The sequence below is a fragment of the Saccoglossus kowalevskii genome, chromosome 2 (assembly GCF_978046115.1).
Source record: "Saccoglossus kowalevskii chromosome 2, keSacKowa6.1, whole genome shotgun sequence".
Taxonomy (NCBI): Eukaryota; Metazoa; Hemichordata; class Enteropneusta; family Harrimaniidae; genus Saccoglossus; species Saccoglossus kowalevskii.
This window is the reverse complement of record NC_140642.1, coordinates 30,437,506-30,460,531: the sequence shown is the minus strand read 5'-3', so window position 1 is coordinate 30,460,531 and position 23,026 is coordinate 30,437,506. Positions and strand designations below refer to the sequence as shown.

The window sequence follows — 23,026 nt, the reverse complement described above, 5'->3', positions numbered from 1 at the left end:
ATCACGAAATGGACAAATCTGAGAGAGGTCCACATGTAGTACATAGATATGTGATATCAAAGCAATCGGATTTGCGTTTTTTAACAAGAAGTCGAAAATATCACTTTTTACCAAAAATGACAAAATATTCACCAAAAATAGAGAATTTGAGATTTTGATATGAAAGAAAGAACCATCCAAGGTACTTGCATATAAAATTTGAAAACATTCTGACTTACGATTTTGAAGAAGTTGAAATTGTAAAGTTGACGACGACGGACAATCAGTAATATGAACAGCTCTGCTGTGTTGACAGCGTAGAATAAAAGGAAACTTACCCCGTCATTAAAATTAATTGAAAAATGTTTGTGAAGTAGATATGGATATTAGGTTTATGATTTAATGCTGTCTAAAATGAAATGAACTCAACAGTATGAACAAATCACAGTTCCACTATAAAACATAACAAATTCAGTAGATGTTGTACAACAGAGGGGTGGTATTTGTCACCATATTGTGCTGGTAAAATAAATTATTATATTTTAGCACTGTTTCAAACCACAAAGTGAAGTTTTGCACTTGTGTCTTGTACAATTAATAATAATGTTCCTACGACAAGACTATCACACAGCCCTAAGTAACACCAATGTCTATCTAAAATGGTGTCTGTACAGTCTAAACTTCAGCCAGAGACAGCGCCAGCCAGATTCAAAAGCCAACTGTTTTAGTCAAAACCAAAGCAGTTAGTCAATTCACTAGCGAGTTTGCAAATTGGCTACCCCATTACTTCTGAGACTTCTGTAAACCTAATACATGTGACTATCAATCTGTTTTTTTGTTTTCCATTCAGCACTTTAATTAAATTTATCCAACCACTATTATTTTTCTGTGAAACTGCTTATAAACGAGTAAAATTATATTTTGAAATAGTAGCACAGTTTTTACCCTGCCTGTAATGCCTAGCGCCCTCATGCAATTTACTTGACTCTTGGGAACTTTTATATACATGTAGTTCATTTTGTATTCTATGCATTAACACAGTTTATGTAATATTAACAAGAAACAAGCATTTTTAAGCATTTTTTCTGCTTAAATTTTAGCTAGTATTTTTGTCCACCTATGTTTGCTGATATTGCATGTTTTTTTTGGGGGGGGATGGAGTTCTAAGCTAAATAAAGAGCAGTGCTCCCATATGCCTATGTCTACTGGGTAATCATATATTTCTATGTATTCAATTGAACAGTGTTCACAGATGAGTTTGTATGTTGGTATATGTTCAAATAAGTGCCTTGCAATAGGTTAAAACTAGTTTGTAACATTGAACTATTAGCCATCACGGCTAAAAAATTTGCCAAAAAATCCATTTAACAGCTAAATCTGTTTTCAACTGTTTTCAGAGATATAAAACGTAACTCACCTCACTAAGCTGAATTTCTTATACAGGAAAGGCTCAAATAATTTCTCTGTTTTATATGTTGCTATGGCTACGGTGTGCACTTCTCTTGTGCACTTTAATGGTACACCGCCCTCTAGAGCCAAGGTCTGATGGTACATGTAGTTCCTAAAAAGGAATAGCAGGGAATAGCATAGAGATAAAAACAGAGCTCCATTGTAGGAATGAGTATCCGTGGGTCAAAATCACAGTAAAAGATATCCTTACATCTGTTTCTGCAATATTTGTGAATCTTACTATTTTTTATTTTTAGTAACTGACTGCACCGACAGAATGAAACAAAGGTTCATTTGAAACTTGAGAAAAAAGTCACAACAAACACAACGATCAAACACTGTCAAATTCTCTTATTTTATGTAAAACTTTGGATATACTGTTTACTAAAAACAGTTAAAATTCTGATTACAGTTTTACCATTCGTTTGTTTGGGGTTTTATCACTGGTTTTATTTGGGCTACATGTATGTAGTAATATGTGAGATAGAAACTAATATTTCACTCTTTGTTGTTTTTGTTTATTACAAATATTCCATTTTTTTTAACAATAACCCATTGTATTACGTGTAAAAATTAAATGCAGTCCACAGTCCCTCCCCCAGGGACTGTAGCCGATCAATTGATACGTTATGCAGCCCCGCTGCGGTATCCTGTCATTTGAAATCATTCCAACTATGACTGGCACCCCGTTTCATCTGTCATAGGGAACGCTTGCATCAGACGAGACTAGCGAATGTGGAACGCTGCGAGAGCAGACGGAGAGGTCTTGTCAGGCGTACGTTTATTTGTGTGCGGTCGAATAACACAAATTACTGTTGTCGACATTGACAAATTTGGATTAAAGGTGTCACTGGCTGTTACATTTAGGGGACGCGTATATTAAACGGAACAGCGGTAAATAGTTATCGGCTGCACAGAGAGCGAACCTATCGAGCGAGATCGCTAGCTGTGCTGTGGGTAGCTGGAGTACATGTCATTAACGGAGACACCGGACAACTCGCACTTATTTGCGTTCTAACATCTCAATGGATTTCGATCGCCGGTAGTCTGTATGGAAGACATCAAACTGTAATACCGTTCGCAACGAAAGTGTGAACACACGCCACTGTATCATTTAGTTTTTTTAGGGTTAAGTTCTATCGATTCTATCTGTGGGCAACATGGCGAGCGTTGGTGATGATATGGAGCGACAAGATGAGGATGAGGTCTCCTTTCTCCGCACGGTAAGTTAAGAACCGAGGTTGTGCTTTGCTAATAATGAGTGTCCGCCTGCATACACTTGCACTTACATTATATTTAAACACATCACTATTTTCATGTGTATGACGACTGTCTTGATGTCTGTTGATGTCTGATCTCCGTCAATGATGACCTGTTGTTATGTCTATCTCTCTTCGTCGTCGGTTTCAATAAACGTGGCAGTGAATGGGCCTGTACTCACGATAAAATTAGATCTGTGAAACGATTCGCAGCCGTTTTTTTCATTCATTTATTCAGCTAAATACGTAAACATTAGAACATGGATTGGATGTGTGCTGAATACTCGCCAAATATGGCCGACATTCCGAGCATTTTTGTCGACTTTCTCCTCTCTCTCCTTTTCTCTCGAAGATTCCTGATATCATATTAGGTTAGCTCAATTGTTTGTAAAACTTCAACTTCATTTTTTTCTTGAAGCAATGTCAACATCATTTAAATTTGAAAACGTTGACAATATTGACACGCTACATTTGCAGACCAATTAAAATCAGTGTTAATAATAGAGATGTCTTTGATAACTTGCACCGATCCATATTTCCCTTTTCTATATAGGCGTTCGTCATTTTACCCTAACATATCTGCACTGCAGTGAAGTATTAAAAATAAGAACAACGACCGTTCATACATCCATTGAACTTTCCACATGTGCTGTAATAATCATCATGGTCCTTGGCAGATATCTTATAAGGGGCCTTACCTAGGCGTTTCTTTGGTAGTAAAACCCCTCAAAAATGTGTGAAGGTTTATGTAGTGATTATATCTTTTGTCAAAGTCATTAACAAACAATTGGCAGCTACTATAAAAAATCAAACAGTAAACCACTTGGACCCAGAAAAGAATGTCCTTAAAAATGTCATCATTGTTATCTTCAGTTTACATGTAAATCATTTGAATGACTTTGATGGTGAGTAGTGACCAACCGGACAAGCACTTTTATTGCTTTGCTGATAAAATTGAATGATGTTAATAAACTATCTGCATCTATGTTTTTCCTACATACATACATACAGTCAGATAGGAATACCGTATGAATGATTAAAAGTAGAAAAATAGCTGTCACCAGCTGACAAGACATATTGTAAAAGAAGGGGGCTGAAATTACATGATGATGGAAGTGTCTAAATATTCTTATTTACTCAATTCCATTGTACATGTTCTTGGTCAGATTATTAAAAGTCAAGGAGGCATAACCAGTGTAGGTGTCATATTACTATAACTAACTGTATGCTCTAAGCCCCCCCCCCCCCCCCCACTCAACAGCTGTAAGGTAACATGGCATAAAAAAAGTGAAACTGAACTTGCGCCCCCCAGAAAGCAGACTTTTCGGCTGTGGACAGGTTATATAACATACTGATTGAGTTCATGTAGCCATTATTACTAGTTCAGAGTGTTTATTTTCTTCCACTGAGCATGGAATGTTTTTTTGTTTTTATTTTCTGAAATATAGATATGTCATGATTGAAATCCACAAGTTATGAGTATGGTAAATAAAATATATATGCACACAAGTTAAAGTACAAAAAAAACAAAAATTTGATACTTGTGTTGTCATAGCAATCAATGTATCAATTTAGTTCATAAAAAATAAAACTTGATTAAAGAGATAGTGGTGTTGTTTGGAACTTGCAGTATACAGGAGTCAGATTTCCCCCTATTAAATAAAGCTGACTGGGACAATTATTTCCTGTCAGTGTGGAAAGTTATTGAACCTGACAGAGTTGTAAATTGGTTGTCAAGTCTTCAGTTTATATCATGGCCATTGCACAGTAGCAACTATGTACTATCCGTCTCTCCTCAGGATACTAGTATAATGTTGTCTTTTATTAAACTCCTGTTTTTGTTGTTTGATGACAACAAAAGCCCTCCCCCCTCCCCTAATTTAGTGAATAGTAGAAACTGTACTAAAGAAAGAGACATGTTTCCAGATATACTGTGCCCTTATGCAGTGGAGAAACATATTTATATTTTTTTCTGTTAATACTGATAGATATATTAATATAGTAGTTGTAATTATACGTATGGTGCTGGAATTTAATTATAAAGTACATGTACTGACATAGAATGCTACAAGTGGTACAACTGACAAGTTGAAGGTTACAGCTATGTTTATTGAGCTGTTTCCACTGAATTAAATTATCAGTATGATTTCTCACTTGGCAAACTCTTTAAAGTGGAAATAAAAGGGAACGTTTCATGACACAATTATTTCATATCACCCATGTGTTAGCTTGAGGCTAAATAATTATGCTAAAGTATCTTTAAAAGAAAAGAATTTTTTTTTGTGTGTGTGTGAAGAAAATGTGTGTTTTTAACACTCTTTTACTATCCAGAGTTTAAAAAAAATTTTAACATAATCGACAACATTAATGTATTTTGAATCACCACTCTATTACGCTTTTTCAAAAATGTTAATAAATTGTTAGGTTTATTATGACATATCCAAGCAGCACTGACTAGAAAGAAATCAATATAGAATATAGAACTACGCACAGATCATATTTTTTGTAACAAACTGTGACTGTTTTTTTTCTATTGAATTATTTTTTGAGATATCCATGTTTGTATAACAGAGTTGTAAAATGATGAAAAAAAAAAAACACAGAAAAAACTTTGAACAATAAGTCATATTTTGTTACCTGCATAAGTTTTTCAAATATTTTTTTCAGTACATGTAAGACAGAGAGGATATTTCATCAGTGGAGTATTTTTGTTTATTTTGAGCCTTATTTGTTTATTTATTTGCAGCTTCTAAAGGTTGAAAACCAACACAGTGATCATAATTTGTGTATTCAAGACATAGAGTTTTCATGATTTTACAATGAGAGACAAATGAAAAGTAATACACAAGTTTAATAAATTATTGATATTGTGGGGTCACGAATTTGATATTCTGTTTTTTTCATTCATTTTGCTGCATCTAAGGGCTTCTAAAAACTAATACAGTGATCGTAATTTGTGGGTGTGTATTCTCTGGTTCATTTGTATAAAAGATCATTATTTATGAATGCATATTTCATACCAAGTTTACCCTACTGTAAAATACTTTATTTTAGCTGGAATTATCTTCATCAAAAATAGTGAAAACAAATTTCAAGTGAAAACAAAGTATTTTACAGTATTGTGATTAAGAACTGTAGTTGTTTTGGTCCATTACTATATATACAGTTTTGAGTTTGCATTGGTAACAATTTTACTATTTTCTAAAATTATTACACTGTTTTATTACACTGAACTGCCATGATGGTTTTCACTCATTGTCTTGAAATGTTATTATGAAAGTGAAAGTAATTTCAGTGGTGGAGATTACAAAGACTGAAAACATACATGTGTGTTTAATATATATACACATATATATATATATATATTTAAGTATTCATAAATAAATATATGCTTTTGCCACCTACTAGTTTTAGAAAATGAGACTTTTTTTTAAGAAAAGAATTTCATTAAAGGAGCTCTGCTGGAAATTAAGTAATATGATAGGGAAGTGTACATGAACAATTTACCTCAGGGTAAAACGTGGAGACACTAGTAGTCTTTAGAGTACAAGAATAGCAAGTAATTATCTAATCATGTATTTGATAATTGCATACAATGAGTGTGTGAATCAATAGATAAAATTTATAAACTCAATATTTTCTCTATTAGGAGTGCAACTCCAATAGAGATGCACATTAACTCAAAACATGTGCTGCTAATAAAGCCTATACAGTATACTGCTTACAGGTGTTCACATTGCACTGAAAGCAGTTCGCACTTTCATGTTGATGATATACAACTCGGTTGAATGCAGATCTTCCACCAGCTGTACATGGTTTTTGATATTATCCCAACAATTTGCAACAACAAAAATTATAATAATTAAATTTGGTTGAATAATATTATATTTTTGAAAAATAAATATTATAATATTATTGATAAATAACATTTGTTCATACTGCACTTTACTTATTAAACTGTTTTTTTTGATCATCGGCTTTTAATCCTATTAAAGGGGGAGATATCAGTCCCTTGGAGTGCACATTATTAAATTGTATGTTAATAGAAAATGTACTTTTAATCTATCTTTTGTTCCCATTATAATTATTATTCTGTAAGTGATTAGTTGCATTTGCGCTCAACTCCCCAGCACAAGCTAAGAAATCAAAAATGTTAGCCTGTATGTAAAAAAACATGAGTTAAGACTTAGTTGGGCTAGAAAATGGCTAGGACGAGCTAAATTTGTCCCCATCTGGACCCTTAGTTTGGGCTAACAAAGATTGCATGAATGGTTAGCTCTGGCTATCAGCGCCTGCTTAGATGAAATTGTCTATTTGAAAGATTTAATATGTTCAGAACTATGCATTTTGGCATGTCATTTCCAAGCATTGTCAACACATCCACAGACATTGTTCTCAAGGAAAAAATTTGATTGACATATATTCATACATATTGTACTAGAGTGGATCCCAAACACAATTAATGTGCTGTGTGAAATTGGTAATCTGGCTGGTGTGAGAAACTAAATTCCAATCACATGTCATGTCAGTTGTCTGGGCCATTAAGATAATAGGGTCAATGCTGCAAATAAGTATGTCAATGCAGAGAGACATCAGCTGGTTATCACCTAGTTCATATGCTTATTATTCTTCCAATACCGAATGGATACATTATGTCTTCCATGAGTCCAAGCAAAATATAAAGAGTAATTGGATAATGATATGAGTAAACTAGAATCATTTGCCAAAATTTGAGTAGGAAACAGCAGTTTGGCAAACATCAAAGTTCATTTCCCAAAGAAATTTGATATTTGAATTTTTCCATACTTGCATTATGATGTGTTGATTTGCATAACAAAGATCTCGTGTATCTTTATTTTGTTTACATTCTATAATTTAATAGGGCACATGTAATAGAAAATTAACTTTTACAAAACTTATTTGTAGTTGTTTATTAAAACATATGAAACATATTCCCCATTCAAAAACTCACCTTGCAAATGTAAAATGCTGTAAGCCATACATTTTATTTGTGTAATTGCTAAAGCATACTGGCAATTTAGTAAAAGTAGGTATCCAATTGGTTTGAAATTGATCAGAGAATCCTCTCAAAGACAGCTGGTACACCAAGCGGCCATATTGGTTTGGTTCCATTAATTGCTCCATATTACATTACATCACATGGGCATGCATTTTGCTCCAACCGCATTATTATGTATTCATTGCTTACATACCTTAGGGAGTTAGTATGGGAAACATAAATCTCCAATATTTTTAAAAATCAGTTATGACAGATAAATTTTTACTGGAAGCTTATTTTATTGGTATTAGAAAGAAATGAATGACAATCACCTGAAAGAAGAACAAAACAGTTGTGTACAATACAACCATTACAATTTTTGAGTATCTTGTGATTTTTTATGCAGCATGATTTCACAGGTATAGAGGTTTCATGTCAGACTAAACAAAATTAAAACGAAGAGGGATACAACTCAAAAATGAATTCTAGCCTTATTATTCTTACCAGGTATGTGCTTCTCTCAACAATGATAATTAATGAGTACTTACATCTACTTCAAAGCCTTACATTTTGCAATATAACCAAAGAAAAATTTTTTTTCTGTTGCAAATTTCAGGTAATGCATCTTTTCCGGATGTTCTGCAAATTCTGCAAATATTAACTATTACCATATAAATTGTAACTTGTTTATCAAAGAACAACAGAACACTGTAAAAATACACATTTTTTTGTGAATGCATGTCTTTATTGTTATATGAAGGTGTATAGAAAACAACACAAAATATTGCTTTTTCATGACAATTGGGAAATTGAAAATAATTTTTAGCTGTAGCTCCATTTTTTTCTCTGTGTTTTAAAAAATAATGAGTTTATTTAGGTGAACGATCTTTATTGCAGTTACCTAGATATGGTAGGTGAGCTCTCACAAATCACCATGGTGACACCATCCATATATTACCCTATTCATTCTGTCATACTGCTGAGTAACGCTTTCCACACACTGAATTCAAAATAAATATCTGTTGAGAAATCAATGACTCTTTTTGTTTTGTTTTTTGTTCCTTTATTTCACAGACTAACGCGTTATTTGGCTATTTATCTCTATGACATGTGTACATATGAAATGTAACACAGGGTTATGTATCAGATGCATTCTGGGAATGAATATCAAGCATGTTTGGTATTTGATCACAATGTCTTGCAATGCTTATAATAAGATAAGACTGTCCTAGGATCTTCTTTTGAGCAAATCTCAACATAATTAGTGTTGTACACATACTGAAATGCTAGACAGTTGCTAAAAATGATACCATATGATAAAATTGTAGGTAGGTGGCTAATGTGCTGGTAACTAGCATATATGCTTATTCATTTTCTGGGTGGCACAGAATGTTGGTGAGAGGGCCACCCACCCAAAACCCTCTGTGAAAAAAAGACAGTGATATTAATGTCCCCATTAATAATAAATGTAATGATGATCTACATGACAGCAGATCTCCTGTAAATATACACATGCACTCCAATAATTACAATTTATCAATTCAAATTATAATTATCCAGGCTGTATTGCTGTATAGATCATTACATCTGTTCAAATTTCAATGAATGTAGGAATTTGGATGGTGAACTTTGAAAGGCACAGCCTGTTTTTCTGACATTGCAAAAAAAAAAAAAAATTATGAGTATATTATATATCATTGGAATTCAGTATATTTATGGGTTTATGACACATACTGGTAAATGTTTTTGAAATTAATTTTGGTCAGTTTGTAGTGGTGCTCAAGTGAAATTAAAAATGTGCACAGCTGTATGTTTTTTTTTTTGACACCAAAAAATAAAAAAAATGTACATTTCTGTAATGAAGTGAAGAAAAAAAATATGTATATATTGCGTCCGTTAAAAATGTGTAACAAAATTCAATTTTTATGAAAAATCAAAATAAGATCTCAAGTTGAAAATTAAAAAAAAAAGGTGTGTGTGCATTTCGAAAAAAACAAACAAATTGACCAGAAATGTTTTCCTGTTTTATGGCCCTAAAAGTTAAACATATTTTCATGATTGCTTTTTCAATCCATGATTTTTTTACAATGCAGCAAAATTATCAATTTCTAGTTTCGTCACAGGGTGCTCTTTCTGTCAGAGATGTCATAATAGCTTTTAAGAGGCATTAATGTTCAGTATCATGTGACGTTAAATCATGATTTCATCCACATTGTGTATCTGTTGTTTTTGTGGGCTGCCATTTTGAAAATATTACTGATATTTACATCCTCAGATTCAGAACCAGATTTGACTATGTGCAAATTCAAGTTTGAAAATTCATATTCACTTATCATTCTACCTTTTACATATCCTTTTAGCTCTGCTGTCGACTTTGTTGAGTGGAGCTCATCATATGAGTGATTGTCTGTCATCGTTCGTGTCAACTTTTTACTTATTCGAATTCTTCTTGAAAATTACAATTCTTATTGCCCTAATACTTGGTGTATATGTATCTTGGGCAAACCTCACTTAGATTTGCTTTGATACTATACATATAAATACCTCAGGTAGACCTCTCTTAGATTTGTTCATTTTCTAATGATATCTTCAGTTCTTTAATTGAAATGTGCATTGCTAACAGCGGAGCTATCTCAGCCGACAGGCTACTTGTTTATTACTTATTATTGGATTTGACTAAACAAGTATCACATGTCTTTCAACAATTCAAAATATTCATTAATTAGTGTTATTCTATCTTGATAAAATATATTTTCATTTCAAATATCTTCATTTACCATAGTTGGCACTGATCACTGAAATATATTATTATTGTTTTGTAGTCTGTACACGTACTTCTATTCTTTGGAGGCCTGCATCTAGAAAAGGCAACACGCTAATAGAAACTCATGAAAACCCAGGAGGAAGGGAAAAAATAAAACCCAAACAATTAATCAACCCTGAAAAATTACTATCAAGAAGAATTCAGTCAGTCATGTAGCATTTCTTGTTAATTGTAAATAATTACAATGTTTGTGATTGTCTTGGGGTTAATCATGGAAAGCGAATTCATGACCCATCAGATACAATTAATTTGATTCAAGTGTTTATGTACGGCTTCACTCTTAGGCTTTAGTATGTACCGGTAATAAGTTTTGACAATAATTAAAAGGAAACTATTAAATGAAAACCACTGTCAAACTACTAGCATTGCCTATATTCCAAGATATTAGGTCAGGAACAGAAAATATCTAAATATCTTCCCAATTGAGATAGTGAGTAGTAAGTAGCATATGTGCTTATGTAAATTATAGAGGTGATTCAATGGTCGAAATATGTCATATTTTAATGATTGACTCCCATGTGCGAGGCTCGACAATGGAAGTCTTTGCAGTTAAAACGTCGTATGTACTGTGTGTATGAATGTGTGTCTGTTCCACTCTCGAGAAATTGGGATATTGCGCATGACCTGATTAGTTTTCAGTTAAAATCCATGCATATAAATGACTTAATTTGAATATTAATTATCCAATTTTTAAACCTTTTCATGATTTCATGAAATATTTATAATTGTTATACCATACAATGTAGCTTCTTGGAATCACCCTGATCATTGCTTACAGTTATATTTTTAAATGCTGTATTTGCTCGATTAGAAGTCACAAGACATATTTCAATGATTTTGCATGCAATAAATACATTTTTGCTTGATGCATATCGAACATGTGCTTCTAGTATCGCAAATACAGTCTTTCTTATTTGTACTTCATACCTTCAATACCCTCAGCACACAGGAGTTTATTGTAAGCTTTCTTTGATTTTTAGTTTATATGCGATTCTGGTTGAAATGCCCTTCTTATAGAGCAAATACAGTATTATTTAATTTTTTTGAATATTCATTATATAATATTCACTTATACTATATAAAACACCATATGACAATTTAGCGAATTTTACTCATTGCACAAATTAACAGAATCTTTTGAGCTAAATTGCCAACAATCACATTATAAGAATATACTTTCTTTTAAATTAGTGACACCTTTAATTAGCAAAAATTACACATTAGCTAAAAAAACATACCTGTTTCACAGTAATCGAACCCTTCAATGGATTCCTCTAAATATTTAAACTGATACTTATTTTCAATTTTGCAAGTCTGCATTTTGTTTCTTCAGTAATGATTAGTTTCAATTACCATTTGTTGCTCAGCATTTGCCTTAGGATTTGTGGTTTTAAGTTGACGGAAGCTGAGAGAAATGAGTCAAAACAGAAGAATTTATATTAATTTTACTTGACATGGACCAAGGCTCTAATAGAAAATTTGAAATATGGATTTGGTTTTTAATATTCAATTGAAAAATTAACTAATGTTGGCCATCATTTGGTGAAGATGAATTATCTCAGCAAATTGCTGTGTGTACCGGTATATACTCTAAATAAATTATGACTCAGTCGATCCATTTGACAACACTTAGCATAATGAAAATTGTATGTCAGTTTGCTTCCTGCAGGGTATTAATGTAAAGCTAAATTATGTGGTTCCTATACCATGCCCCTTAAAATACGCTACAAAATTGTGTGTTTTATAGCTAGTTCAGAAAACTATAGTTGTACACAACATACTCAATTACTAGTACTACCAGTAGTACAGTATATGCTCAATTCTCCACAAATTTTATAATTTAAAGATTCTTCATGTTTTTTTAAGCATTTTTTTTTTTTACAATATGACTTATAGTAATATATGAATTCTCAGAACCATGTTTTATTGCATGACCTTTTGAAATATTATAGCTATTACATAGATCAGATATGCATTCCATGTATGCAATTTAATATTATAATTTAATATGGTATATTTATCAGTGCTAATTAATGTATTATTTTTTGAGTACAATCATTCATTTCTTTTAATATGTTTTGGTGGTTGTGATAATTCAATGACATTACGCAATTTTTAATTTATTTCGTATTGTTTTGCTTTTATTAATAGGCACAACATTTTGTATGAGTAGGCATATATTTTCCCAATTTGGCAATATGTTACCGCAATATGTAAATAAAAATTACTGAATTATTTATTTATTTAGGAAGAGTGCTATATGAGTAAATATACATGTACTAGTATGTTAATTTAAATAATAATAGTTTGTGTTAAATTTCCATTATGCAACAAATGGCAGAATTCGCCACATGTTATTAACAATCCTTTATTTCATTATTTTTTTTTTCAAATACAGAAGATGATAATAATAATTCATGTTGTTAAATAGTTTTCTTATTCTTTGTTTTCTCTGCAAAATTATGACAACAAATTTAAAGGAAAAATTTAAACCACTTTGCAGATAAACACCTGCTTTTAATAGGTTGAATATATTTATATAACCAGAGATGAACCCAATAGAAACAGGTTGATTTCACTTAATGAGAATTAGAATGCATTATGATTGTTAATGCCACAGTTGTGATTAGCATCTTGTGAATGCAGATGGATGAATGTTTTCACAGTATAGCGTGTTAATGATTACCGATTTATGCTATGACGAAAACAATAAAATTATAAAAGACTCAATTCAATGTACAAAATATACTTTCATTTTTGGGGTACAAAATTTCGTCGCCATGTTGGACACCAGCAGACACAGACTCACGATCGCCCTACTGAAATGATGAAAATTTTCTACAACAACTTTAACTTACATTATAACAATGTAAACTATAAATACTAATTTTAATAAATGCATTGAAATAAAATATAATTCCTTCTGATTTTTTAGCAATTTTCCCAAACTATTATGACAAATGCAGACAAAATTGCTGACTTCGCTAACCTCAACAAAAAAAGTGTTATTTTCTAAAGTTATGATTGAAATAAATTATGATAATCGCAATTCCACATTAAAATACCCAAACATTAATGTCAGGGTTAGACAATAAAGAAAATTCATCACTATCTAATACGGATAGTAACCTGGAAAAATGCTATCCCACCTAAAATCTTACTGGTCCTGCTACTTTTTGCAAGAGTAGTCTCTTTTCGCCATTATTTTGAATTGAAGAAAGAAAACATTTACATAGCAATGCTCTCAAACAGTAAGTCAGCAATGGAGATAATAGGAAAGCTATTACAGGTACAGATTTGTTCATTTCATGATGATATCTTCAATTCTCTAATTTTGATGAATATTTTTGTCATTTTTGGTAAAAAGTGATATTTTCGACCTCTTGTTGAAAACCGCAAGTCCAATTGCTTTGATATTACATATATAGGTACTACATGTGGACCTCTCTCAGATTTGTTCATTTCATGATGATATCTTCAATTCTCTAATTTTGATGAATATTTTTGTCATTTTTGGTAAAAAGTGATATTTTCGACTTCTTGTTAAAAACAGCAAGTCTAATTGCTTTGATATTACATATATAGGTACTACATGTGGACCTCTTTCAGATTTGTTCATTTCGTGATGATATATTTAATTCTCTAATTTTAGTGAATATTTTTGTCATTTTTGGTAAAAAGTGATATTTTCGACTTCTCGTTAAAAACCGCAAGTCCGATTGATTTTATATTACATATATAGGTACTCCATGTGCACCTCTTTCAGACTTGTTAATTTCATGGTGATATCTTTAATTATCTAATTTTGATGATTATTTTTGTCATTTTTGGTGAAAAGTGATATTTTTTAATTCTTGTTGAAAACTGCATATACTATACATATTGTTCATTTTCTAATGATATCTTCTGTTCTTTAATTGAAATGTGCATTGCTAACATCGGAGCTATCTCAGCCGACTGGCTGCTTGTTTTGTAATTTTTGGTAAAATGTGATATTTTTGATTTCTTATTAAAAACGTGATGATTTCTTTAATTTCATTTCGTGATGATATCTTTAATTCTTTAATTTTTATAGTGAATATTTTTGTAATTTCTGGTAAAATGTGATATTTTCTACTTCTTTTAAAAAATCGCAAGTCCAATTGCCCAAACTCACTGCACAGTTGGAGGCGTGGCAAGTTCAGAATATGTCAACAACCATTCATAAGACTGGTTCTGAATCACACCGAGGCTACGACTCGGTTAGCCTTGCTCAACTGGTTCGTAACCAGTTTCTTGATTGGTTCTTGACAAATTCTGAACTTGCCTCGCCTCCAACTGTGCCGTGCGTTTGGGCCAACCGTTAATTATTCATAAATGGAGTCAATTTGTGTAGTTTTCTTGATTTATTCCGCAGATATAGGTAAAATATAGGTAAGGCTTTGGCGAAATTTGAAAGAGCAACTAATATTCTTCAACCTGGTATTTTTTATAGATTTTATTTTTCATTCTGGTCGTCTGTTTTTTCCAGTTTAAAAAGTATGGGCTCATCCCTTGTCTATTTCTTACACTAGATACCTCCCCTCCACCTCGTAAGGCCACTCCCTACAGTTGATTATAGTTCCTGGGCTCCCTAAGATGAAAATATCAGACATACCACTCATTTAAGATAAAGAAGCAATGATGTAATGTCACTTTATCAATCTTCCAGTGCCAACAACTGCATTATTTAACATGAAACAATAGTGTCAAAGATTTCTTGCAAAGACAGCTGCAGATTAATTAGCCATATACTCATACTGACTCATTGGTTGCCTACTTTTCTAAATACTGCATGTGAAAATCTGATAAAAATCTTAGAGTAAACCCTGGGTGTAACATGCCACACAGTCTAACTATAAAATTCCGAAATTGTTTATGATATGTGCAAGTCCAATGCAGGGGAAAAGCTTTCATAGTTTCACTATGTTTTTCGTTTTGATGACCTGTGAGGTATTCATTATAATGTCTTTTATATCCATTGAGATTTACAATATGAGAATATCCTGCAAAAACTACTGATCCCCTAGCACATTAGATTTTTAATGACAAAAATTTATCGTATAAAGCATAGTGAGATTGCATTTAATTGATCTCAGGATTTGTAAGTAGTGACAGACGAGTAGTGATCACGAGAAAGGAGAAATTGTCGCACATATTCCTACTTCATTGTAAATAATTTGACAAATTGAATTTTGGCATTGAAGACATGTCAATGTCATTGATCAATAAAAACATGAAAACAATCCATTATGTATTGTATGTAGTTTCCTAATGTCATAATAATTGCATTTGACAGGTGTTAAATAGAACATTGGAAAGCTAGTAGTTGTTGTCTAGGGTTTTTAGAAAACTGGAAAATTATAAAAGCCTAATCCAGCACTTCTCGTGAATCTCTTGAAATGGACAATGAAATCATGAGACACTGGAATCGGTGGCAATATTAATCTGTGCTTGGTTTTCTGTACATGTACCGGTATATGTTAATGTATTTATATCCCCTGCTGAAAGCCTTTACAGATAGCCAAAATAAATGGGAAATGAACAACATCAACACGCCAAGTGTTGATGACTCAAATCTCACAATTGTTTGCATGTGTTAGGAGATTAGATTTATAGTCATCTTCTAAGATTTAGCAGCTTTTAAAAGCCCATGTCTTCTAGCATGTCTGCAAAATTATCCTGATAGTCTGTCTGTGTGTGTGTGCACTAGAGATTTGTCATTTGTTTTCTATCAAATTTTTAATCCTAAAAGCAGACTAGTATAGATTTAGGAAATTACAAGAGACTTAAAGAATTTAATGCAGCTTGCCAATGAAGAAATTTGAGAAATGTAGACATGTGTTGCAGACTGGAACTTGACGCCACATTTTGACAGTTGAATATGAAACTTGTCATCTTGTGCATTTCCTGTCTTGTCAGTGATGAAATTACATATTATTTTGCTTTTAGAGAAATATATACACAATACTGCTGGACAGTCACCATAACAACAGAAGATCAGTCATTTGTGCAACATCAATATGTTCATCAATATCTCAATGAGAGGTGTAATACTCCAGAAGGGGAAATATTCACTTGGTTTAATTTTTGTGAATTTCATGAGGCCTGGATATTCACTAGATTTTGAATTTACTGGTTTGTGAGCGAAATTATACATTCTGCTGTTAACTTAGCACTGAGTTTTAGTTTAGCACATTCAACTATCTTTGAAAAAAACAAAAATTAAACACAGTGACTGACTAAGCCATATATATATAGTATACTAATAAGCTAATTTGCATAATTTATTGATTAAAAATGATACAATTACCCACATCTGTTGTTAATCTGATTGTGTTATCGTCTCTTGTTTTTGGATTAAAAGGCAGCAAACCATGAATTTCATGAAGCATTTGAAATTTGTATAGACCATATTGTTAGAACTCAAATTGTCATTGAGCGAGAAAAAAGTCACTTTACGATGATGTTATGATGCGTGGATTGAAAAGCCATTGATGTAAGAGCCATCAAATGCCAAGTAGAGTATGGATACTCCAGTAAAATATCATGTGAAAGTACCGGGGGGGGGGGGTAGACATGCATTAAATTATGTGCTGTGCATTACTATTCAGAAAATATATTCACTAAATAAAACGTCAAGATTAAAAAAAAAAGATTAATCGCCTTGCTGTACTTTCTAGGGAATGGTGTGTATGTGAAGGTGTGTATGTGCATGTTTGTGTCACTCCCCCATTTTCAAGCACATTGTATAATACTCCATAGGGTTGTTTTCTTCATTAGATGTGTGTATTATTATCGTGGATGGTCTTATTATAGTCAAACTAATAATAATCCAATGTACAATTAATTTTTTTTGTTTATCTGTGCTTTTTTTGGGTATGTACTTCTAATAGAGTAATTACGATGCGCAATCTTTAAATGCCACTCCAGTATAGCCTCCTGTAAAACATGTTTTTGTTTTTTTGAGAAGTTCACCAAAATTTGAACTGTCACCTGCTATGTTTATAAAGTTTCACTCCAGTACATGCATTTTGAATAGAGCAAATAAAGTAATCACTACGCAAGCATGTGTCAATTGTCTGCTAACACTACTTAAATACACGGAAAGTAACAAAGCTTTTATTATTGTAACAATTGTAAGTAAAGTACATTGTATATTGTTGATTTTTCCTTAACAGGGAAAACATGACTGTTATGATGCAAACAGAAAGTTTCCATGTATAGTATTTTAATACTTAAAAAAGAACCCAAGCTACTAGTTTAATACTTAAAAAATAAATAAATTGAGAATGACTTTTATCTGTTATTATCATGTTATTACAAATTTACTGTAGATGTGTCATTTAATATTCAGAGCTGCAAAGTCTCTTGCATCACTTATACTGTCTCATTCCGGGTGTGGTTTATTATTAGTCACTCCTAGGCAAGAATGCCAAAGGTTGAGACATGTACATTAAGATAATAAATGTCTCATATGAAATATTTTTCGACATGTTACTAGTCTGCATTTTACATGTTTTAAATGACCCAGATTCACAATATACCATGTGAATTATATTGTAACATCAGATCGTACTTTACAGAATAAAATCTTGTATGTTGACAGTACTTGTATATATATTATTTTCTATTTACAGGGAGATCAAGTATGTTTAATGTGCACAACCCAAAGTAAGAGCCAAGAAACCCCACAAAGAGTATGTCTTGCTGCGGAGGGATTCGCCAGCAGATTGGCTTACCTAGAACCTGCATCAGACAAGGTAAAATTACTTTCAGAATATTGAGTAATAATTTTTTAGCATTGGTAGTTTTTCCCCCAAATAATTATGGATATGATTGTCTGTTATGATTGTTGTCAATGCTGTGTTTGACGTGAACTTGTGGTTCTAGTAATAAAAAAAAAAATCTTCAGTTGCGTACAAAAAAACATCTGTTGAATGGTTTGTAGGAGCAGTTTTCAAAATCTCATTTTCTTTGGCTGAAAACGCTTAAGTTGAAGAAAAGATTATATAATAATAAATGCCATCAGCATACAGAGAATTATTGTCATATAAAATTTATTTCCCATATTGCATTGCATATATGCTCACAAGTGCCATTTTTGAATTTAGCTCAAACTGCCTTAAATGCTGTGTTTAATATACAGTTCAATTACAAATAATTAGATAGTGAAAAATTAAACAGCCTCACAGTGTTTTATTGTTACTGTAAAATGACTAATTCTCACTGGGTTTAAATTTTGCTGATTTACCATTTCAGGAATATTCAGTGGGTTTTAAATTCACGGTTTTATCATTTAAATAATTTGTTCTACCCGGTATGCTAAATTTTACATATTCACTGGGTTTTAATTTAGCGCATTTTCCAGTCAGCGAAATAAGCAAAATTAAAACCCAGTGAATAATTAATCCTTTTACAGTAACTTTAATTAATAATGCTGAAATATTAAAAAATTTCTTGATGGATTTGTATCAACAAGTTGAATTATTGTCTGCATTTATAAATAATTGCCCTAGTTTCTACATGTGAATGCAGCCACTATGGCACACTCTGGTCTTCTAATGTATTGTATTTTCTTCTATAGACATTAAAAAAATAATACAACACCATTTACGATCAATAAGCGAGAGGAAAAGAAACATATGCTCCTAAAATATTAATTTTAAATGCACCTTCCCATGATGCAACATTCTGTAAAACACATTCCATTTTAGCAAATTTTGTCCAATGTTTGAATTAAAGCAGAACCCAACAAATTGCCAACAAACAAATTATATCATTTTTCGGAATTAGCTTATCAGTTAATAATTAGCTATATTAAGATACTAACTGAAAAGATAATTTTTTTTATTGAAATTGATCTCACTATTTACATAGAAAGGCAAATGTGCAAGAAAGATGTGAGGGGGAGGGGGACTTTGTGAATTAGATAAATGGCCCATGTGGCTAGTTCCCTCCCAAAATAAACCAAACGGCAGTGAATAGTGTTATTATAAGCCACTCCTGATGAAAGTCATGAGAATAGCTGTTTTATTTATGTACATTGTAGTTGTGGGTAACATAGGTATAGACTGAAGATATTAGCAAGAATCTTAGGCAGATAAGATTTCTAATCCTTATAAATGTACAGACCCCCAATACTGAGGCCAAAAGCTTGGAATTCTTTTGGGATTCATGACTTGCCATTAAGTAAATTGCATATTATTTAGTGTTTTCAAGTCTTAAATTCTTAGGAATATTTTTCTGAATCATAATTTGTCTTCTGAGGTTAAATTGCTTCGCTTTACTTTTTAATACTTTATAATTGAGAACATTTGTAAGGTTATTTAGCAGAATGAACTGTGACTCTCGTGTCTTAATTAAAGACCACAGTGAACAATATTCTTCCTAATTAAAAGAATTCTCGCTTCTGCTCGTAGTTTGGGTATATTTCACTTCTTTAACTCCATGATGGCTATTGTGCTCAGTTGCCATAACAATTTATAAATCATTGAGCACATTTCTGAAGATGTTTTGCCATAAATGAAACTTCTCACAATCAACAATCACCATTAATGACCTACAAGCACACCATTTTTAAACTCTTGAACAGCATTTTAATTTTTTTTTACATTTTCTCCTACATTCATAGAGATCACTTCATGAGCTGTTTTCACATTCTCTCATTGCACTCACTGTCACTTGTAATCATACCTTATATAGTCAATTTTGCCTGCTCAGTTCCTTGGGTGAAAGTAGAGATAGATACTAGTTAAACACTTGGTTATCAGAAATGTTAGTCTTCTCACCATTTCTTGGACTTCATCTTTCACTGAGGTTTACAATAATGATGGATTGTTTCAGAGTATGAGTGCACCTGAGGATCGATTACAGTATTGCATACCTGCAGCCATTGAACAGAAAGTTGCAGTAGATTTTGATTAATAGTGGAATACATATTTTATAATTTATTTTTTCTTAGTTTTCTTAGTTTATGATAAACCCAAGCTGTAGGTTAGTGAGACATCTATCTCCCAGTGTACACTACCAGTATTCTTATTTGAATTGTGTTTACATGAAGGTCTCTTTCATGTCTTTATTTTTGGCAATTTGGAAAACGGAATCTGGAAAGCTTTCAGCAATATTCTTAATGTGTAATGTATAGTTTGTAGACATAACACTCGGAATAAAAGCAAATTTATCACTGTCATTGAGATGCACACTTTATACCATAAAGCATTTTCAATTTTTTGACAGCAAAAATTGAATGATTTTTCAGTATCTGACCTCTGCATACAAAAAGTATGATGAAAACTCCTTTTGAGGGATTAATGTGGAAAACATAATTTATTGTTTTAATCGATCAATATCAGTTGTGGATTCCATTGCTTATAAAGGAGGACATCCCTAGGGAGTTATCTTTAGATCTAGTGCTTGTCTAACTGATAGGTGTAATCAATCTCAGCAAATAGCATTGGAATTTCAAACATTATCTTGGATATAATGATGTTTTGAAGTCTTGGGCTCAGTTTTAAATTCTTGATTTCTTCATTTCTGCTGAGATGATTTTTGTATTCCATTTCAATTGCATGAGTATAGTTTTTATTAATTTTGTATTGAGGAAAAGGTACTAGTATGTGGTTCCTTGATTCAGAGGGAGGGAGGGAGGGAGGGAGTGTGTGTGTGTATGTGTGTGTGGGTGGGTGTGCGTGTGTGTGTGTGTGTGTGTGACTCTGTGATCAATCAGTTGCTCTCATATGTCCAGGAATGTATATGTCGATATGAAGATAACATGGATTCTGTTATTTGTCCTACTATTTATTCAAGTGTGGAGTATGACAACCACATTCTCATGCTTTCAAAATCAAGTTGGTTCATGCATGGTAGCTTGACAAATTAAAGTTGCTCTCTGAGATCTGAGAGGTTTTAAGACAATTAATGTATTTGCTTTATGCAAGTGTATCTCAAATATAAGCACACATAACAAACATTAAAAAATATAAATTATTTCATAGATGCAAAATTTAGCTCCATACCAAATTGCTGCAGTCCTGATGAATCTACAATTAGTGCCTATTCATACCATCAAATATAGTTCTCAAATGAAGCTTTAGGAATGATCTCATTGCACAAATTCAATAACCTGAAATTTGTCTTATTAGATTTTGTGAACTGTAGGATAAGCCTGTAATTTAAAATATTTTAATATAAAACACAGCTTGATAGCTTCTGACTTTTTAGTTGATTAAGGATGGTGACAATAATTTCACTATGTTTGTTTGGGCTGGCTAATGACCATCTCATTAGCTGCATAGGCATACTAATAATGATATACTAGTACATATCATAGTGGTTTGTTACCAGTTTGTCATTCAGTTACAAGTTTCTAACACAATGGCTGATACAAAGCCTTTCTTGGCACCCAAGTTATTGGTTTTTGAGTGCAGAATTATCTTCAATACGGTATTGTCATGCCATGTGATGTATTGTCACAAGTGCATGCAGCTGAATGCCTCACATTTTAATGTCTGCTAATTTTCCAGAATAGAATCTTGGTTTAAAAAAACTGTTAGAGATTACTAACAATGCAATGCACAAAACACAGACACTGTTGGGTTAATACAGTTAACAATTTCTTACTTGATCAAACCCATGTGTTTAAAAAATAAAGTCTTTGTGTTTTTAAATACCATTATTAACTTTTATTGCAGTTTTTCCACACAAATCTACACCACATATGAGTTGTTGTTTTTTGTTGTTTTTTTGAATCATTTTGCCATATATAAGCATAGAAATCAAGTATGATAAATCAATATTTTGTTTTGTAAACAAAATTGTTTGTAGTTAACTATTTAAATTTTGATAAGAGATGTTTGATTGTGATGATTGGTTAATTTAGTAACTGCCAAATTGACCTGGAATATAATAGCAAAGATTACTAAAATATTAACTTGTTTAACTTTCAAGGACCTGTTCATATGAGTGTGATGCATTTCCACTGACCTATCAATGAACTTTCCCCTGCTGAGAGAAACTATCTCATGAATTCTAGACTTGCCAAGTATAGTAAAATTGACTGCAAAACCCACTTGGATGCATTTTGTATCTGTTACTGTTCAAGGTTAACTTGTTTAAAACTTAATAAAAAAAAAGTAAACAAAGTCATGCATAATATCAAATTTGAACTTGTCAAGTTTTTGAAAATAGAAATGTTTAGAAACCATTATATTTCATTCAAGAATACGAAGAGATGAAACACAAGCGACAAGACACATGCTTTTTTTTAATACCACATCTTATTTCCACAGCAAGTTCCACCTTATTTATCAGTATGTGTATTCGTATTGGAACAAGCCTTGTCAGTGCGAGCATTGCAAGAAATGGTCACATCAGAAGGAGTTGAAGCTGTAAGTATTCAGGCAATGTGAATATTGCTTTAATTAGGCTATATTCAGCTTTATAAACATTGCAATGCGTCATTGTAATGTCAGGGTGCACAGCCACTCACCATCAAAT

At 32.2% G+C, this 23,026-nt stretch overlaps 1 protein-coding gene across 1 annotated transcript in view; it reads left to right on the top strand.

The window, feature by feature from the left end:
• The first annotated feature begins 2,330 nt into the window (after window positions 1-2,330).
• LOC100328999 (ryanodine receptor) overlaps window positions 2,331-23,026 on the top strand; it is a 145,568-nt gene continuing 124,872 nt past the window's right edge. Inside the window, exons 1-3 of the mRNA XM_085494156.1 lie at window positions 2,331-2,651; window positions 18,169-18,291; window positions 22,819-22,917. Of these exons, the coding sequence (XP_085350282.1) occupies window positions 2,589-2,651; window positions 18,169-18,291; window positions 22,819-22,917 (285 nt within the window). The 5' untranslated portion in view covers window positions 2,331-2,588. The remainder of the gene's footprint in view (window positions 2,652-18,168; window positions 18,292-22,818; window positions 22,918-23,026) is intronic.